The sequence below is a fragment of the Cavia porcellus genome, unplaced genomic scaffold, assembly GCF_034190915.1.
Source record: "Cavia porcellus strain 051 isolate PalLab524CR breed Dunkin Hartley unplaced genomic scaffold, mCavPor4.1 scaffold_6, whole genome shotgun sequence".
In the NCBI taxonomy this organism is placed as follows: domain Eukaryota; kingdom Metazoa; phylum Chordata; class Mammalia; order Rodentia; family Caviidae; genus Cavia; species Cavia porcellus.
In genome coordinates, this window is record NW_026947489.1 from 65,441,345 (window position 1) to 65,460,459 (window position 19,115).

The 19,115-nt window shown below is 36.9% G+C and overlaps 1 protein-coding gene across 1 annotated transcript in view; it reads left to right on the forward strand.

Annotated features, from left to right (window-relative positions):
* The window catches only part of Appbp2 (amyloid beta precursor protein binding protein 2), a 60,540-nt gene extending 41,953 nt beyond the window's left edge, over positions 1–18,587 (forward strand). The window contains exons 6-13 of the mRNA XM_003469579.5: positions 1,523–1,612; positions 4,275–4,342; positions 4,427–4,532; positions 5,166–5,290; positions 7,726–7,811; positions 9,970–10,160; positions 11,308–11,473; positions 13,893–18,587. Of these exons, the coding sequence (XP_003469627.1) occupies positions 1,523–1,612; positions 4,275–4,342; positions 4,427–4,532; positions 5,166–5,290; positions 7,726–7,811; positions 9,970–10,160; positions 11,308–11,473; positions 13,893–14,146 (1,086 nt within the window). The 3' untranslated portion in view covers positions 14,147–18,587. The remainder of the gene's footprint in view (positions 1–1,522; positions 1,613–4,274; positions 4,343–4,426; positions 4,533–5,165; positions 5,291–7,725; positions 7,812–9,969; positions 10,161–11,307; positions 11,474–13,892) is intronic.
* The last annotated feature ends 528 nt before the right edge of the window (positions 18,588–19,115 follow it).

A 19,115-nucleotide genomic window follows, 5' to 3' on the forward strand; every position in this document is an offset into this window, starting at 1 on the left:
GCCCTCACACTTGTCTTTAATTGGAAGAAAAGCGTATCTTCCCAAAATGAGAATGGGGAAAGACAATCGGCGTTTTAAACCAGTATTACGGTGTACCCAATTCTAAAGACTGCATCTGATTACTTGGAAACAAAATAAGCTTATTTAGTGTCTTGTAAAGATAGATCTAAATTTCAGTGTGATTATAGCTTTTATTTCATTTTTATACCATAGTTACTTCCAAATAGCTATCTCTTAAATGAAATGGAAGAAGAAACTTACACAAGAGAACAAATGATTATTTGCTTTTTTTTTTTTTTTTTCATTTTTTCCTTTTTTCTCTTTTTTTCTGGTACCGGGGATCAAACTTACGACCACCTGCTTGCAAGGCAGGTGCTTATGCCACTGAGCTAAATCCCACAGCCCCCAAATGATTATTTTCTAATGTGTTTTCTCCTTTTGTAATCCCTTCACAAAATTGTTTTCTTTGTGGCAGTGATCACGACCCAAAATAATTCACCTTTTCTTTTTTCTCTCATGCTAATTCGTGGTATAGAAGTGTTTTGGTTTGGTTTGGTTTTTGAGACAGGATCTTGCTTAGTTTCCCCAGGCAGGTCTCAAAGTTGCATTGGTCTCGCTTCAGTCTCCTGGGTAGTTGTGGTTACAAGTGTGTCTACTGCACCCACACTAGTTTTCATTTGTTTCCCATTGTGTAGCTAGATGCTACTTCATTGCTTGCCACTTCTCTGCACCTCATGGAACTGTTTTAGTTAACATGTAAATGCAGATAAAGAGCTTAGAACAATAGCCAGCACAAAATGAGCACTCAGAAGGCAATTAAAGTATAAAATATTATTAAGTGTTTACAATAGGGGAAGCAAAATACAGGAAACCTACTTGGGCTGAAACCTGAACAAGTTAGGCAACTTAGAAGGGTGGAAGAAAAGGGCATGCATTCTAAGGCAGAAGTAAAGACTTGTGCAAAGGCTTCTGGGACAACCTAGGTGTGGTAGCTGTAATCCTAGCACTTGGGAGGCTGAGGCAGGAGGATTGCTATGAGTTGGAGGCTAGCTGGTTCTACACAGTGAGTTCAAGGCCAGTCTGCATTACATAGTGAATCCCTGTCTCAAAAAAAGAAAGGCTTCTAGGACAAATAAGAATGTGTTAAACACCTGCAAATGGTGATTCTGAAACGTTTCAGGTATTAAGAGTAAAATAAGAGTTGGGCAAGGTGGTGTGTGCCTTTAATTCCAATACTCAGGAGCCTGAAGGATTGCTGCAAGTTTGAGGCTGGCCTGGGCTACATAGGGAATTCAGGCGCAGCCTGAACTGTATAATGAGCCCCTGTTCCAAAAAAAAAAAAAAGTAATTTGACAGATAAATATTATCAAAAAGATTTAGCCTCAGAAAATTTTATGTATAAGTATTTTGTGCATGTTTGTGTTTAGGTAAAAACCCATTCATTTCATTCATGAGAATTTCGCATTCATTTTGTCAGTGCTATCAATTTGATTCATAACCATTTGTTCTTAAATTTTTTTAGGCATACAAATGGTGCATTGAAGCAATGAAAGAAATTACAGCTGGCTTACCAGTTAAAGTTGTGGTGGATGTTCTAAGGCAAGCTTCTAAGGTGAGTACAATGTTAAAAGTATTAAGTACAGTATGGGATTCACTAGGCCTCCCCTTTGTTGTAACCTAGTTAATGTATATGGCATGCACAACAAGTTCTGCTTTCTGTTGTGCTCAATTTTAGAAGCGTGATTTCTCTAGCCCAAAGTATCTGACCTAAGTAATTAATTTCAATTTTGCTTCACCAAAATAACCGGTAAAATACTTCATTTTGATAATTGATTTAGATCACTGAAACACAGATCAAAGTAGTATTTTGTTACTATTCAGGCACAAGGTTTTGTTTTTCTTAAAGTTTGTACAGTAATGTGAATTCCTTAGGCCAAAGCTGCACAGGCTGTGGTAGCTTCTCTGAAAGACTGGCCTAGTATTGACAATATGGCAGTCTCTGAGCATGGCAGCATGCTGTACCTGACCTACTGGGCAATCTTTAATTTTTTTTCTGATTCTTATTCTTTAAATAAATGCAGAGGGGCCAGGGATTTAGCTCAGCAGCACAAAGCACCTGCCTGGCAAGCTTGAGGTTGTGACTTTGGTCCCCAATACCCTCCCAAAAAATATGTATGTATGTAAATATGTGTGTGTGTGTGTGTGTGTGTAATAAAATTTAAAAATAAATAAATGCAGTAGGTCTTTGAAGCCATTTAATAGCATTTAAAAATTACTACTTTGGCTCAACATGGTAGTATATGCCCATAATCCCAGTACACCAGTACATGTTTAGGAGGCTGAGGCAAGAGGATCACTAGTTGTGAGGCCAGGCTAAAACACATAATAAGACCCTATCTCAAAAAAAAAAAAAAAAAAAAAAAAAATAGCTTTGGTTAAATAAACAAACAAATAAATATAGCTTTAGTATACTAAAGCTTAAAAACATTAATGTATTTTCCACATCTACTCTTTATGTATACTTAAGTTTCTCAAATTTGGCTGGTCCAAAGGTAGTGAGTTATCTCAACTGATTGTTCACAGTCAGTACAGATTGAACTCCTTGTTCTACTCTTTCCCCCCTTCTCACTATTGCACTTGACTAGTCTTAAAAAAAAAAGTTTCTCAAATTTGAGTATTCCCTTTTGGTTGGTTTTACTGGTGGAAATTCAGTTGAAAAAAATATTATAAAATTGTAGATTTAGGGGCTGGGGATTTAGCTCAGCGGCATAAGCACCTGCCTTGCAAGCAGGCAGTCGTGAGTTCAATCCCGGTACCAATAAAAACGAAAAAGGCCAAAAAAAAAAAAAAATTGTAGATTTAGAAGATTGCTATATTTACATAAAATACTAAATCAGTCATTTTAGAACAGGTAAGCAGAGGCAAGGGATATTGCTGTGTTGTTTTTAACTCAGAACATTTAATATGAAGACAGCATAATATACAAGAGGCACATTTCTAAATTCAAATGCTATGTAGAATTTATAAACTTGGCTATCTTCATGGTTTAAAATATTGTAAAATATAATATGAAAACTTAAAATTCTGGGATTTTTTTTGGGTGGTGGTTTAACACAGAGTCTCACTATATAGTTCAGGCCAACCTTGAACTCACTATGTAGCAGTCTGGCCTCAAACTTTCAGTGGTCTCCTACCTCAGCCTCCCAGCGTCTAAGCTTTTTTTTTTTTTTTTTTTTTGGTACTGGGGATGGAACTTATGACTGTGCACTTGTAAGGCAGGTCCTTAATGCTGCTGAGCTAAATAACCAGCCCCATCTGAGCATTTTAAAATTACTGGTTGAGGCTGGGGATATAGCTCAGTGGCAGTGTCTTCCTGGTAAGCACAAGGTCATGAATTCAATTCCCAGTACTGTAAAAAGAAAAAAAAATTACTAGTTGAAACCAGGCATGGTGGTATAAGCCTACCATCCTAGCGCTTGGGGAACTGAGGCAGAAAGATTGCCAAGAGTTGAGGCCAGCCTGGCCTACATAGTAAGACTGTCTCAGAATACCAGACAAAGCTGGGCATGGGATGTGGCACATACCCGTATTCCTAGCACTTAGCAAATTACTAGTTGAATAGATGGACAACCAGCCTAAACATGCCCAGTCTTGGTTGATCTCATGAACTGAGCAGATTTGGTCCTGGTTGTTACTTGGATTGGAAACTATCCAATATCAGACACTGTAGGCTTAGAAAAAAAAATTTTATTAATGAAGAAAACTGAAAAAAAAAATCATTGTAAGTCACTCCAGAACCAGAGTAACTACCTTAGAAAATACTGTGGAAGCTGGGTCCAATGGTGCACTCTTGTAATCTAACACTTGGGAGGATGAGGAAGGAGGATCGCTGTGAGTTTGAGGCCAGCCTGGCCTACAATGGTGAAACCCTGCCTCAAAAAGAAAAAAGAAATTAAAAAACCAACTGTGATTAATCCTTCCCCAACCATTTTATTTTACAAACATGGGAGAGTACACTAGCTTTCTAAAGTAATTTTATTATAATAGGTTTATTCTGAGAGTGTCAAAATTTTACTTTATAATTTTCCTAGGTTGTATAACAGTGTTTATAGAATTTTCAGGTATTTGAAAGGGAAAAAAATTGTAAGTGAAACTTATGTTTGAAAATATTTTTCTTACTAACTATATTATAGTCAGATACATACACTGTACTTATTGCAGCACACTGAGGACTGTTTGAGAGTTTTTTAACAATTTTTTTACTTTATCTACAGGCTTGTGTAGTAAAACGTGAATTTAAGAAGGCAGAACAGTTAATTAAACATGCAGTGTATTTAGCACGGTAGGTAATTATTACTAAAAATCTCATTTTCAATTGTTGCTCTGCTTCATATTCTAATAGTTCTGTGTCTTTTTTTTATTTTAGAGATCATTTTGGACCCAAACACCCCAAATACTCTGATACATTGCTAGATTATGGCTTCTACTTACTCAATGTAGATAATATCTGTCAGTCTGTTGCAATTTATCAGGTATGTTAATGATTGCCTTTTTTTTCTTTCAGTCTAAATTGATTTGTTGACCTGTATTTGTTTGTGATATATAAACCACTATCTAAAAATAACTTTTTTGAACCCTTCCTGGTCTGATGGAGCCATCACTTCACTGAGTATTACTTAAAAGGCTGAAAAAATAATGCTTCAGAGATTAAAGAGAATCAGTCAAGAAAGGAATTATGGGTTGTGGGCCCATATTTAAGTTTTCACTCTTTCATTTGTCTAGGTTATGGCTTGGTTTAACAAATATCAATATAGCTGCCTTCTTAGCAACCAGTGCTGATAGCAATAATTTCAGGCCTCATCATAGTCATTCTTAGGTAAATGATGAATGTACCGTAGCCACAGACAAAGTAGCCTTGACCTTGATGTTCACTTTTGGAGAGAGACCTAGAGAAACCACTGATGTGATTCTAAAGAGGGAGGAATGATTATTAGTAAGCCATTGCCTTTTTAAGTCTGTGTGGTCTTCACAAAATTCCTCAGCAGGACTTTTTTGCTTGAAAACTTACTGATTTGGGTATATGTGTCATTAGAATATTTAATTTAAATGAAGTGATACTCTCTAAATGTTGACAGTATTATTAAATGCCTTTATGATTCTTTCAGGCAGCCCTTGACATTCGACAGTCAGTGTTTGGTGGCAAAAATATCCATGTAGCAACAGCTCATGAAGACTTGGCTTACTCTTCTTACGTTCACCAGTACAGCTCTGGGAAATTTGACAATGCACTGTAAGCGTCATGTTCTTGTTCAGTGTAGGATTAAACACTATTTTTTTGTTTGTTTGTTTGGTTGGTTGTCTTCCCTATTACAATAGTATGTAATATTCTTTATATGTCAAATTTGTCTTTTTAGAGCTTTAAGAGGATACCTAAACATAATCATACTAATTTATAAGCTTTTCACTTAGACATCATGTAGTTTAATATTGAGACTTAAAAACATATATCTGTCTGGAATATAACTCATTGAGTAATTTTTCTTTGAGTAATGCAGTAAGTTCTGGCTAAATAGCAGACTTAAACATCTAAAAATAGCTGAGAGTGGAAGTGTATGTCTGTAATCTTAATACTATAAGGAGACTGAAGCAGGAAGATCTCAAGTGTAAACCCAGCCTGGACAACTGCACAAGACCCTGTCTGAAGATCAAAAAAGGCTGGAGAAAGTGCAGTCCTTGGGTTTAATTCCCACTACTGTTAAACATGAAAACCTAAAAAGTTCTTGTTCAAAACACATGAAAATGTAAACCATTATGTCTCTTACATGTAGTAAGCTTTTTAGAGTATGGAGAAATCCCTATAAACTAATAATAGGCTACTGGGCATAGTGATGCATGCCTGTAATCCCAGTACTGGGGAAGCTGAGGCAGGAGAATCCTTCCAAGTTTGAGACCAGCTTGGGCTACAAAGTGAGCTAAAGGCCAGCCTGAACTGCATAGTAAGACCTTTTCTCAAAAAGACAAAAACAAAAAATCACTAATAATGACATTGAAATCCAAAGGGAGGAACTGTAGTATAACTAGTTTGAGATGGAAGGAAAGCTTAGATGTTTTATAACTTCAATTGTACAGTAATAATACTGGGTTTATGAAACATTTAGCCTTTGGGGACTAGTTAGAACTCTCACATGAAGTCAAGAACAAGGCAGTGGCCTTAGGGAGCGAGGTATGGAGAAGTGTCCATTGGCAGAGATGACAAGGAAACTTGTTCATTTGAATGTGGGCTCAAATTAACAACAGAAAAGGGCCTTAAACAACAATGAATAACTATAGAACTCTGCTCCTCTGGACTCCGATGATCATGTCTGCAGGAACCCACAAACAGAATTTTTTTTTGAGACAGGATTTCGACATGTAGTTCATGCTGGCCTTGAGCTCACTTTGTAGCCTCAGCTGGCCTTGAACTCAGCAGTCCTCCTGCCTCAACCTCCCAAGTACTGGGATTACGGGCATATACCTCCACACCTGGTTAAACTGAGGACAATTTTAACCTGAGAAACTAATTGCTAGTACACCTAGAATGCCTCTGCAAGAAAATACAAAACTCTTGGAAATAATTAGCCATCAACTCAAACCATAGGCAGCTCACAGATATAATGCGACCTAAAATTACCTAACCCTCAGAAATTACAAAACATATAAGGAAGCATTTCTTTGATGATGAAGAGCAGATTTGATGAATAGGATTGGAGCCCTAAGAATTTGAGTTAGCTCAATTTATTGACAGTGTTACAAAGAATATATTATTGATTAAAGATATAAAATGAATTGACAAGCTATGGTCTGCAGTAAAATCAAAATGTACTGGAACAAAGTCATGCTCATTCATTCATGTCTTTTTGTGGCTGCTTTTATACTACAACTGCACTATCATTCTACCACTGAGCCACTGCTGTAGTCCTTTTTAAATTTTTATTTGAAAGAGTCTTCCCAAAATCCTGAGGCTGAATTCAAACTTGTGATCATTCTGCCTCTACTTTGTGTGTATAGACCTGGCTTGCTGATTGACTGACTGACCGATTGGCTGAGATGGGGCCTTGCTGTCTTGTCCAACCTGGCCTTGAATTCCTGGGCACAAGAGATCCTCATGTAGCAGTCTCCAAAAGGCTAGGACTCCATGTGTGCCACTGTATCTAGATTAAATTTTAAAACTGAATTACATATGCTGCAGCATGATTGAACACTGGAAAACTTGGTCCTGAGTTGTATGAGTTGTCCAGACTAGATAAGTTCATAGAAGCAAAAACTAAATAGATATTACTTAGGCTGGTAACTTAGAGGAGGGAAATGGGGTATGATGGCTAATAGGCCTCGGTTTATTTTGTTTTGTTTCAGTTTTTGGTCTTTTTGCAACATGGTTTCATTGTGCAATTCAGGTTGGCATTGAACTCACTTTGTAGCCCAGGCTGGCCTTACACTCAGGACAATCCTGCCTCAGCCTCCTCCTAAATGCTGAAATTACAGGAGTGTGCCACTGTGCCCAGCCTTGGTTTCTTTTGAAGAAAAGAAAATATGAAATTGATTTGTAGTCGTGGCTGTATAGCTGAATGTACTAAAAGTCATTAAGTTCTATACTTTTGATAGTATTATACAATAGACTGATTTTTTAAAATGCTTAATGGCATATAACTAGGAAAAAATGCCAGACTGTATCTATCTGTGTTGCAGATTTCATGCTGAAAGAGCTATTGGTATCATCACCCACATCCTACCTGAAGATCATCTTCTTTTGGCTTCTTCAAAGAGGGTGAAAGGTACCCTTTAGATGATTTGAAGTTAATGATAGATAGCAGAAAATAGGAGTATTTATTTTCTCAGACATGGTAGGATTTAACTGTATCCATTACTTTTAAGTAACCAGTCCTCTCAATTCCACTTAAGATTTCCAATGGTTCTTAATGAGAGATTGCTTACCAATTTTCCTATATTGTTGTTAATATGCCTTGCTTTTTTCTTTTGTCTTTTATTCGTTCATGCTTGCATTAATTTCTTCTAAGACATGGAGGAATTAACACAAGTAATTCCATAATAACATGGGTAGAAACTTTAAGATGCACTTCTAGGTTTAGGTTTATAGCACAGAATTCTTAAATTGAGCTTTAGGTGACCCTGTGTGTTTTAAGACTTGATAAATACTTTTTTTTATAATGGCCACCAGTGCTCTTTGATTTGATGCGTTTTTTCACATGATTGGTTACCCTTGTGATAGTTTCCTGTATGTTGGTAAGCTATACCTTAATTCTGGATGGAGTTGTTTCTCCTTTTATGTTGACAGTTAAGTTACCCAGGTTACACTTGATTAGTTTCCAAAAAAAATATTACATAGAAAAAAGAAAGTTACCTAAACTTCGACCAGTCTTGAATCAGTATTTTGGTGAATATTATTTTAGACTTTTTTTTTTTTTTAATTGGCACCAGGGATCAAACTCACGACTGCCTGCTTGCAAGGCAGGTGCTTATGCTGCTGAGCTAAATCCCCAGCCCCTATTTTAGACCTTTTTAACATAAGATAATTAATGAGTAATTTATGTTTTTTAAACTTTTTTTTAGCGATTGTGAATATTTTTTCATTTCAATGCATGACGATAATTAACCTTTTTTTCTAATGTATTTAACCTAATCTCTATTATTGGACCTTTGTATTGTTTTCTAACCTTTAAAAAAATACTTAATGCTGTTTGTTTGTTTGTTTGTTTGTTTGTTTAGTTAGTTAGTTATGTATTTATTCTAGTTCCGGGAATCAAACTCAGGACCTTGTGCTTGCCAAGCAGGCACTTGGGCCACTGAGCTGTGTTCCTGGCCCCTTAATGCTTTTTAATTCTCTAAAACTACCACGATGGGGGCTGGGGATTTAGCTCAGTGGCATAAGCACCTGCCTTGCAAGGAGGCAGTCGTGGGTTCGATCCCCGGTACCAATAAAAAGGAAAAAGACAAAAAAAAAAAAAAAAAAAAAAAAAACAACCACAATGATATAAATCTCTTCTATTTACCTTTGTGCACAATGACAGTTTTCCAGGAAATGAAATTGCCTAGTAAAAAGTGTTTTTCTTTTTGTGGCTGGGGATCAAACCCAGGACCTTGTACATGCAAGGTGGGAACTCTACCACTGAGCCACATCCCCAGCCCCAGAATATGTACGTTCTTAAAAACTTAGATGAAGTATGAAAGTCTCGAATGTCACTTTGAAATTAAAACATCTTCTAACCTGATTTTGTGGATGAAGTGAGTAAGAAGAAACTGGTTCTTTTAGTTATGTTTGGTTAAAGGTTATGTTTTATAAAAGATGGTTTCAAAAATTTTTTAGAAGTACTTATTCCTTGACACAGTTTCATAACTAGAAAAATTTCACCTGTTCCTGACATTCACTTTTAAAAAACATTCTCTTCAGCAAAGCACAGGAATCTAATAAAGTAGAAGCTTACATTTTGCAAAACAATTTGATATATATCATTTTTCTTAAATTTAAATTCATTATGCTGTACGAAATACAATGATTTCCCCAAAAGTATACTGTTTAGGACCAGGGATTTAGCTCAGTGGCATAAGCACCTGCCTGGCAAAGCACACAATCGTGAGTTCAATCCCCGGTACAAAAAAAAAAAAAGTATACTGTTTATTATTAAAGTAGACTATTTTGATGGGTATGATGGTGCACACTTGTAATCCCAGCGCTTGAGAAGCTGAGGCAGGAGAATTGCTGCAAGTTCGAGGCCAAGCCTCGGCTATATAGTGAGTTTAAGGCTAGTGTAAACTGTACCAAGACTCTCAAAAACCAAAAATAAATAAAGTAGAATATTTGGATCTTGACCATTTCTAAACCATAGTCACATATATTTGATAAGTATATTTAATTTTCAACTAGATGTTCAGATTGGCTTAAAGGTGCACTAATTTGTTTCTTTCCTTATTCAGCACTTATTTTAGAGGAGATTGCAATTGATTGTCATAATAAGGAAACAGAACAGAGGCTGCTTCAAGAAGCTCATGATTTGCACCTGTCTTCACTCCAGCTAGCTAAAAAGGCTTTTGGGGAATTTAATGTACAGACTGCAAAACACTATGGTAACCTTGGAAGACTTTATCAGTCAATGAGAAAATTCAAGGTAAAAACATGTTTTATATTTTTCTCTTTCTAAATAAATCGCAAATCGTAAATTTTTAGTAATTTTAACAATAATATGCATTCATACCTATTCCATAAAGGAAGTAAGAAAACAGCTAGTATAAAGCAGCATAAAATAAAATCTATACAAATAATATACATAAAATTAGAGAATTAAGACCATGAAAAAGATGTGAAAATACCAAATCAGTAAGGCTAATATTATTGTTATGTTTAGATTACAAACAGTTCTTAGCTAAGTATAAACAGCTGGCTCCTGGCAGAATACTTAGTACATGGTAGGTATGAAAGAAATATCAGATATTAATAGTTGGTAGGTATGAAAGAAATATCAGATATTAATAATAAGAATTAATTTTAGACTGATTAGTAAAGTATTACTAATTGTAGCAATAAAATTATTTACATTAAATCTTAAGAATTTGGGTTATAAAATCTTACTGTTTTCAATTTGGAAATCTAATAAGGGAAAATGAGAATCTGCTCAAAATGTTCATTTTGTCCCTCTGTCTGAATGTATTTTGTTAGTATAAGAGTTATCTGTAGAAAGGGGCTGGGGATTTAGCTCAGCGGCATAAGCGCCTGCCTTGCAAACAGGCAGTTGTGAGTTTGATCCCCGGTACCGATAAAAAAAAAAAGACAAAAAAAAAAAAAAAAAAACCCAAAAATAGTTATCTGAAAATAGAGTGTATGTCTATAGAAATTAATACCTTAATAATATCCAGTTAAAGTTTTAGAATATGGCTGGGGATTTAGCTCAGCAGCATAAGCGCCTGCCTGGCAAGCAAGAGGTCATGAGTTCAACCCCCAGTACCAAAAAACAAAAAAAACAAAGCTTTGGAATATGTTATTGAAAAGAAATAATTTGTATTTTAGGATTCTTAATTTCTTCTAACAATTTTAATCTTTTCCTGTTAATTTCTAGCAGTTTTTTATTACTTAAGTTTTCACATTGCTTTTGGTCATAGGCACTATTACTATCATCAGCTTGTGATAGTAAGTTCTTCACCTGTTACCTGTGGCATTCATAAGCTCTCTTTTGACATTTCAAAGACTCTTACTCATTGAGTAAAAACTGTTGATGTAGAAAAATTACTATCTAATGATTGATGTGGTATATTTTTCAGGAAGCTGAAGAAATGCACATCAAAGCAATTCAAATTAAAGAGCAACTTCTTGGTCAAGAAGATTATGAAGTAGCCCTTTCAGTGGGACATCTGGCTTCTTTGTATAATTACGATATGAATCAGTATGAAAATGCTGAGAAACTTTATTTGCGATCTATAGCAATTGGTATGTTTTCTTTACATTTTCTTAGTCAGTTGATTGACTATATGTTGTATAAGGGAAGGGCTCAAATGAGACATAAATGAGTTTAGATTTACACAGGACACCTAGAAACCATCCAAAAATCATCATCTGGAAGAGTCTTACTAAAGGTGTTTTTTTGCTGTTGAGATCAGTAATAAGGTACAGCACTAGGTGTCAAGCATAGGTAGAAGTAGTTATTTTCAGCTATTTGTGCAGTTGCTATCTCTGCCCTCCCCTCCTTCCTCCTGTTTACGTGACTTTGGGGGGAGGCACAGTACTGCAGAATGAACCCAGACCTTCACGGCAACATACATTCCTTGCTCTGGGCCAAGTGTCCCCATGCTTTAGTTTTGTGGCAGACTCTCAGCAAGTTGCCCAGGCTTGCTTCTAGTCCTACTATCTCAGCTGCACAGGATGCTGGGTTTACAGGGGTTCACTACTACCCCTGGCCTGTGTTGACTTTTTTTTAGTGAATTTTAATTGTAAAATACATTTGCTGTGTTAACATATCACTGGCACTTGTGAATTTCCAGTACTCTGTAATATTTATTGCATTCATGTGTCATCTATTCCACTGTAAATGGATACAGGGAACATTTCAGTTATTTCCATTTCAAGGTATTATAAGTTACTGCGGCCATCATCTTACAGAGTATGTGTTAAACCTTGCATGTTTTTATAGGGAGTGACTTTATCATTTGTTTAATGATTTATGGAAATTCTTTATGTACTATAGACGTGATAAGCCCTTTGTTAGTTACATGTGTTGCAGATACCTTCTCATTCATGTCTTTGAAACTCAAATGCAGGGTCTCGCTATGCAGTTCAGGCTGGTCTTGAGCTCACTTCATAGCCTAGGCTTGTCTCAAACTCTCAACAGTACTCCTGCCTCAGCCTCTCAAGTGCTGGGATGAAGTGCTGGGATTGCAGGCATGTGCCAAGGCTGGCTTAATAGTGTCTTTTTTAAGGAAGAGGAGTGCTTGGTTTTAATGTAATTAAATGTATCAATTTTTTTCTTTTGTGGTTATCACTTTTCATACTCATTTTTGAGAATCTTTTTCTACCCCAGACATGAGGTTGTAAATTCAACCCCCAGTACCAAAAAAAAGAAAGCAATTTTATCTTTTGGGAACTTTGTTTAACCATATACATTTAGAACTACAGTCCTAAAATTGACTTTAGTTTATGGTATAAGGACTTACATTTCATTCTTTCACATATAAATACACAGTTGACTCAGGGCCGTTTTTTTTCAGAAGACCGTCCTTTTCCCTTTCTTGTGTTTTATCGTAAATCATATATCCATTTATATGTGGGTGTCTCCCATTAGCCATAATATACTGACCTACTGGGGCTGGGGATTTAGCTCAGCGGCATAAGCGCCTTCCTTGCAAGTGTGTGGTCGTGAGTTCGATCCCTGGCACCGATAAAAAGGAAAAAGACAAAAAAAGAAAAAAGAAAAAAAAATGTACTGACCTACTTTGAAGAGTCCAGTGTTTGTTTATAGTAATCTTTGTCTTTAGCCTGCAAGTTGTACGTATCCAGAACATGTTGTCCAAAAGTACCACAGTTGAAATTATCTCCCTGCCGCCTCCTCCTTCGATGTGGTTATGTTACTCACAGGAGAAGCAGTCAGATTCATTTATTGTATTTTGCTCCCTCCATCTTTTTTTGGAGGGAGGAGTGGGGGGGACAGGGTCTTGCTGTACAGTTCAGGCTGGCCTTGAATTCCCTGTTCCCAGGCTGGCCTCAGACTCACAGTGACCCTCCTGCTTCAGCTTCCTGAGTACTCAAATTAAAGATGTCCTGCCAGCACATGCAGTTGTTAATTGTTTTTTGAGTATCCAAAATACTGATATTTTCAGATTCCCAGTTGGAGCCGGGCATAGTGGCATCTACCTGCAATCCTGCATATACCTGTAATCCAAGCACTTGATAGACAAAAGGGTTGTGGAGAATTTGAGGCCAACCTGGGATATATAGTGAGTTCAAAGCCAGCCTGAACTACAGTCATAACTTCCCTTAAAACCATGAAATTTTATGATTCTATTTTAGTAAAGCTCAAATTTAAAGTCACAAATGGGTTGAAAGGTGCTGACAAAAGAATCTGTTCTATTACGGAGTATGAAACCAAGCCAGCCTGTTTAAAAGTTACACTTGTGTTTGTATGGAAAAAATACTGCTTGTAGCTGGTGTGATGTTACACACCTGTAGTCCCAGCACTCAAGAGGCAGGAAAATCACCGAGAGTTCGAAGCCTGCCTAGGCTGCATTGTAAGCTCACGGCCAGACTGAACCACGTAGTGAGACCCCCGTCTTAGTGACAACAGCAACAATAAAACAAGAAGTACGGCTTGCTGTTTCCTCATTTGAACTTTCTTTCTTCCTTTGATTATTTTCAGGGAAGAAACTTTTTGGTGAAGGCTACAGTGGACTAGAATATGATTACCGAGGTCTCATTAAACTTTACAACTCCATTGGAAATTACGAGAAAGTGTTTGAATATCACAATGTTCTGTCTAACTGGAACCGGTTGCGAGATCGGCAGTATTCAGTGACCGATGCCCTTGAGGATGTCAACACCAGCCCCCAGTCCACTGAAGAAGTGGTGCAGTCCTTCCTAGTTTCTCAGAATGTCGAGGGACCAAGCTGCTGAGGGACCACCTCAGTTAACCAATTACCTTTTCCCAGATTCCAGGGAATTAATTCATACTGTGAAATCAAAACCATGTTGTTTTTGAGGGCTGGAATTTGCATTGAAACACTGGTCCAGTCCATTGAAGACCCTATTTTGGGTAATGCCTATGTTGCAGAGTGTCCGTAGAATAAGCATATATTCAGTTATACTCCGCATGTACCGCATGTATAAGTAGTCTGGCCCACATTTTCAACCTAGTAGAACAAACAACAGGAGAATCTTTTTCTTTTTCTTTTTTTTTTTTTTTTCTTCTTTTTAAAAAAATAATTCATTTTGCAGTAAGCCTGAAAGAAAAAAAAAAGAACCCCTAAATAAAACTATTTAAGAGTTTAAAAGAGTTGCATTCTTATTATGTAAGGATGATTTTAACAACTTTTTAACATATACTTCTTCCATGTGAAGGTATTCAATACTGTCTTGTAAAGAAATTTTATGGGGAAAATCTTTATATGCAGTATAGAAAAGTTGACACAAGCACTAATAAAAATGAGACATCCTAACTTGTGTTTGGCCGCCTTACCTAGAGAAGTGTACATAACCACTCCAGAGCTTTGTAATGCGGGAAGGGCTGTCAGTCATCTGTACTGGACCAGTGTTGATCTGTAAGTAACAGAAATCTGTTCTGTTTTTGGTACAGCAGTGCAAGATGCTCTAATTGTGTTTGCTAACAGGACCAGAAAAACTTTTAAAAGGACCAGCCTATTGTAGAAGGCGGTTATTTGGACCAGAGGCTTTAGACGATTATTTTAGTCCCTGAATATATCTTTATCAATAGAACGAGTCATTTAGCTGTATAATGGAAAGTGATAGTGCAGAGAATTACAGTCATATAATAGATGCCACGCTAGGGAAGTGTGGCGGTGCCAGTGGCATTTCTTTAGTCATGGTGCACAGATGGCAATGCCGTCTGGAAATACCTGCTGCGGCTACCACCCGCATTTTCAATGTTCCCCTAACTATAAATGCCATTAATAGGTGTGTTGGCTAGAGTTGTAAAATAGTTCATGCTCAGATGGGAATTTTAGATCACTACATGGTTTTTGGGATTATGGAAAATAAATGCCCAAAAATAAAATCTTAGAAAATTCTTCATTTTTATAATAAATAATAGTAAAACTGAAGTTATTGTATTTGAAGTCCAGGGATCAAATGGGAAGATCCCCTAATGATATGTCTGTTTCACTAATTTGTTTATTTTGTTTTGATTTCTTTTTTTAAGCCAGTGGTGGGTTATTTAATTGAGGTAATTTTCAAATTGGGTAAGTTGTGACATGTAGCAAACCAAGAAACAAAAAGGTCTTTTGCTGTTACCTCAATTCTTAAGATAGTGGCCCGTCTGGTGCCTCTAGAGTTAAGAATCTGAGTTTCTCCCCTATTTTCAGGGGTTCATGATTGGCTGTTAGAGATACTGCTCTTGGCTAATGCTTGGAGTACTTTGTGGGTGAGTGGATGAGTGTTGAATTTAGTTTTCTTCTAACATGAATATGGGTTGAAAGGGGAAAAGAGATCTAACCTGTCTGTTATAGGGTACAGAAGAGTCAATGGAGATTGCAAATTTTAAATACTTGTTGAACTTCCCAACTTTAACCCTGTTTGGATTTGCTGTTTGCAGTCTTGTGAAGAGTTAGTGCTTTTCGGTCCTCAGAAGGTGATTTATTGGGGACTATACCGAAAGAAATGAAGCTGGCCCACACTCTAGGATGATAACTGTGGTTTTTGAAACCTGGGTGTATTCCTCAGATTGAACTATTTTCTTGTTAATTTCAGGAAAGAATAATTTGACACACCTGTAGTTGAAGTTTGTCCCTCTCAGTTAATTATAGCCTAATGCCAAGAGTCACCCTTTATTATTTACCAAATAGTAATCTGTGTGACCAGGGACTAACATTTTTAAGTCACTCAACTCTGTCCTCATGGGCCTATATATTTAATACCTCCAAAGATATTTTCAGGATAGACTTTGTATCCTTTTGGTTAGAGTCCTGTGGTATGTTTGTGGTATAGGAATGTCATGGTAAATTGTTTTTCAATAAATATTTTGAAACTTATGTTTCCATATGAAGTTTTTTATTTTTTTATTTTTTGGTTCTGTACACATACACCATTTCCTAGAATAAAATAAACAAATGACTTAGGGCCTCATCCTCCTTAGCTCAGCTTAGCTCACACTCTAATAAAGTAACATGCTATTTAGAAGCCTAGGATCTGGGATGATGTCAGGTGACAGACACTTGTTCCTTTTCTTTGGTTTTCAGATATTACTGACATTTCTCCTTTAACCACTGCTTTAGTGTAATTCCTAATACCTATAAATGTTGATATAATGCCTGCCCTTTAGCTAAGGAAACAGAAGTCTTTTAAAACAAAACGGAACATTGCTGTGTTATATTAGGCTGTGACTTGTAGCATCATTATTTCTGAATCTAATTTTTAAAAATACCCTAACTTAAGTACAGGGCTTATTCTTTTAATAAAGATATTTGGAGTGAGATGAATGCCATATGACTTACAACTTTAAAAAAAAAAACCTAAGGATGAAATTTGCCTCACAATAACCAGTAGCTTGTACAGGTTTTTTTTTTTTTCCGTACGTGTGTTAGGATGCCCTGGCCAGCCGAAAAAGATGTTTCTGGAGGTTTAGTGAAGTAATGTTAGACGCAGGCCTTTGGCCTCATCCTTCCTGACTCGTCATTTACCCAGTCTTATTCCTAAATTGTGGTGCTACTCCAGCTGGGGGCATCAGGGAGCCGTCAGGCGTGCCACAGTGCAGTCAGTCACTGGGATTCTGTGTGAGTTCTTCACAGCGTAATCGTTACAGGCCCCCCAGAACTGACTTTGCCTAGAGGGTTAGAACCCTTCTTCCCATCACCTCTCTTCTTTGGTTAAAAATGAATTCACTTTTACTTTGTAGTAACCCTTGTCCACGTATTCTTGCACTGTAATGAAAACCTTTGTTCCTAGTCTGTTAGGAAGAGTTCATAATCTTATAAAAATTAAGTATAGAAAGCTGAGCACAATGGCACACATCTATAGTATCAGCCACTCAGGAGGCTGAGGCAAGAGGATCACTTGAGCCCATAAATTCCAGACCAACCTGGGCAACGTAGCAAGACCCCCATCAAGAAAGTTAAGTACAGGAAATGCAGTCTTATAAGAATAAAAGTGCCATGTGGCTGCTCGTTATAGTGCAGACAGAAAGCTGAGCAGTAAACACATGCCCAAAGCATGTTTGCAACTTTCAGTTAAAATTACAAACTGATAGAATGATTTACTAAATGACAGGAATCATTAACTGCCACTTTTTTCCCCTCCTCTGCATTCCTATCCTTGCTCCAAACTTCTTTTTCTGTATAGCAAAGTTACTACTGGAAAAATAGAAGTACTAATCTTTGGAAGAGTTCTATTTTTGCTTTTTAAAAAATGGAGTGCATATCGGGGCTGGGGATTTAGCTCAGCGGCATAAGCACCTGCCTTGCAAGCAGGCAGTCGTGAGTTCGATCCCTGGTACCGATAAAAAAAGGAAAAAGACAAAAAAAAAAAAAAAAAAAATGGAGTGCATATTATATTCCACCTCAAGTTACCAGGAATTTTTTAAAAATACGACATGCAGATTAATCTCCAGCTTGAACACTAGTAGTAGTCCACAAATCTCAGGAAAGTTTTAGGCAGAAAACTGGTTTTACCCTGTTGATGATTTGAAGGAGTGTGCTTTTGGAGTTATTAAATAATACTATTCTTACTTGCAATCCTAGGTATCTAGCATGAGTGGCCTTAGTGAGTTTGTTGACGTGCACATGTTTTTCAAAAGTAAAATTTACGATTAAATATATATGCTATATATAGATATCTAGAAAACTTGGTTTGTGGTGCACAGTTAAGTGTTGGATCACTAAATAATCATTGCAGGTACCATTTGTGTAACATTACTCATTTCTGTATATTCCTTTTGTGGGAAGACATGTTGCCATGGTAACTAAAAACCTTTTCAATTTGGTTCTACTTTTATGATGTGAATGAAATGCTACATTTTATTAAATATTACCAGGTCAGTACTATTTTTCTACTTTACTAAGCAACAGGGGATTTTAATTTAATAGGCTCAAAATAAAAAGCTCTTAATGGAATAATTAAAAATAAGTCACTAACATTCTTTACAGGAAAATCCCCACTACTAGTGCCACAGTAATTTCTATAGAAATATCTAAGGTCATTAATAGATTTTTGAAGACAGCTCATTGTGTCAAATGACCTTTCATACCATTCTCACTGACTTGTAGTGGCCACCGTTATTTGTAACTATTACACCATACTAAGTATGTTTGTAACCAGCATTGTGATATATTCTGTACTTGTATTGCTAAAAATGAATTATTGATCTAATAAATATAGTGTTCCTGCATTCGTAGTGTATCTGTTTCCAATTTATTTGCATTTGCTTTGGGTCAAGACTCTGGGTTAAATTTTGCGGACTTCTTATTAGGGAGCAGCGTGAGAGGAACTGTTGGAACCAGAACAAATGTGCGCTTGCTTAGGAAAATGAGATGTGTGGAGGCGGCTCACCAGGTGACAGCATCCAGGAGGGTGCTGTGGCCACTGCATTGTAAACTGCACAGGAGGTGTTTTCACTCAAGAAAGCACAGGTAAGGCGCTGTCCGCGAGTCTGCCTGCTCTCCAGGCTGAATACGTAGTGAGTGAGACGCGGTAGCTTCTGCGGGAACAGGGGAGAGATGCTAGATCCGGGTTTCAGGTCCAGCACTGCCTCTAACCTGCAGGTTACATAATTATCGCCCTCTGCATGTATCATTTCTTTCTGTCGGGGTGGGGGAAGTCTTTTAAACACCTATACCATGGGGTTGGGGGTTTAGCTCAGTGGCACAAGCACCTACCTGGCAAGCATGACGTTTTGAGTTCAATTCCCAGTACCAAA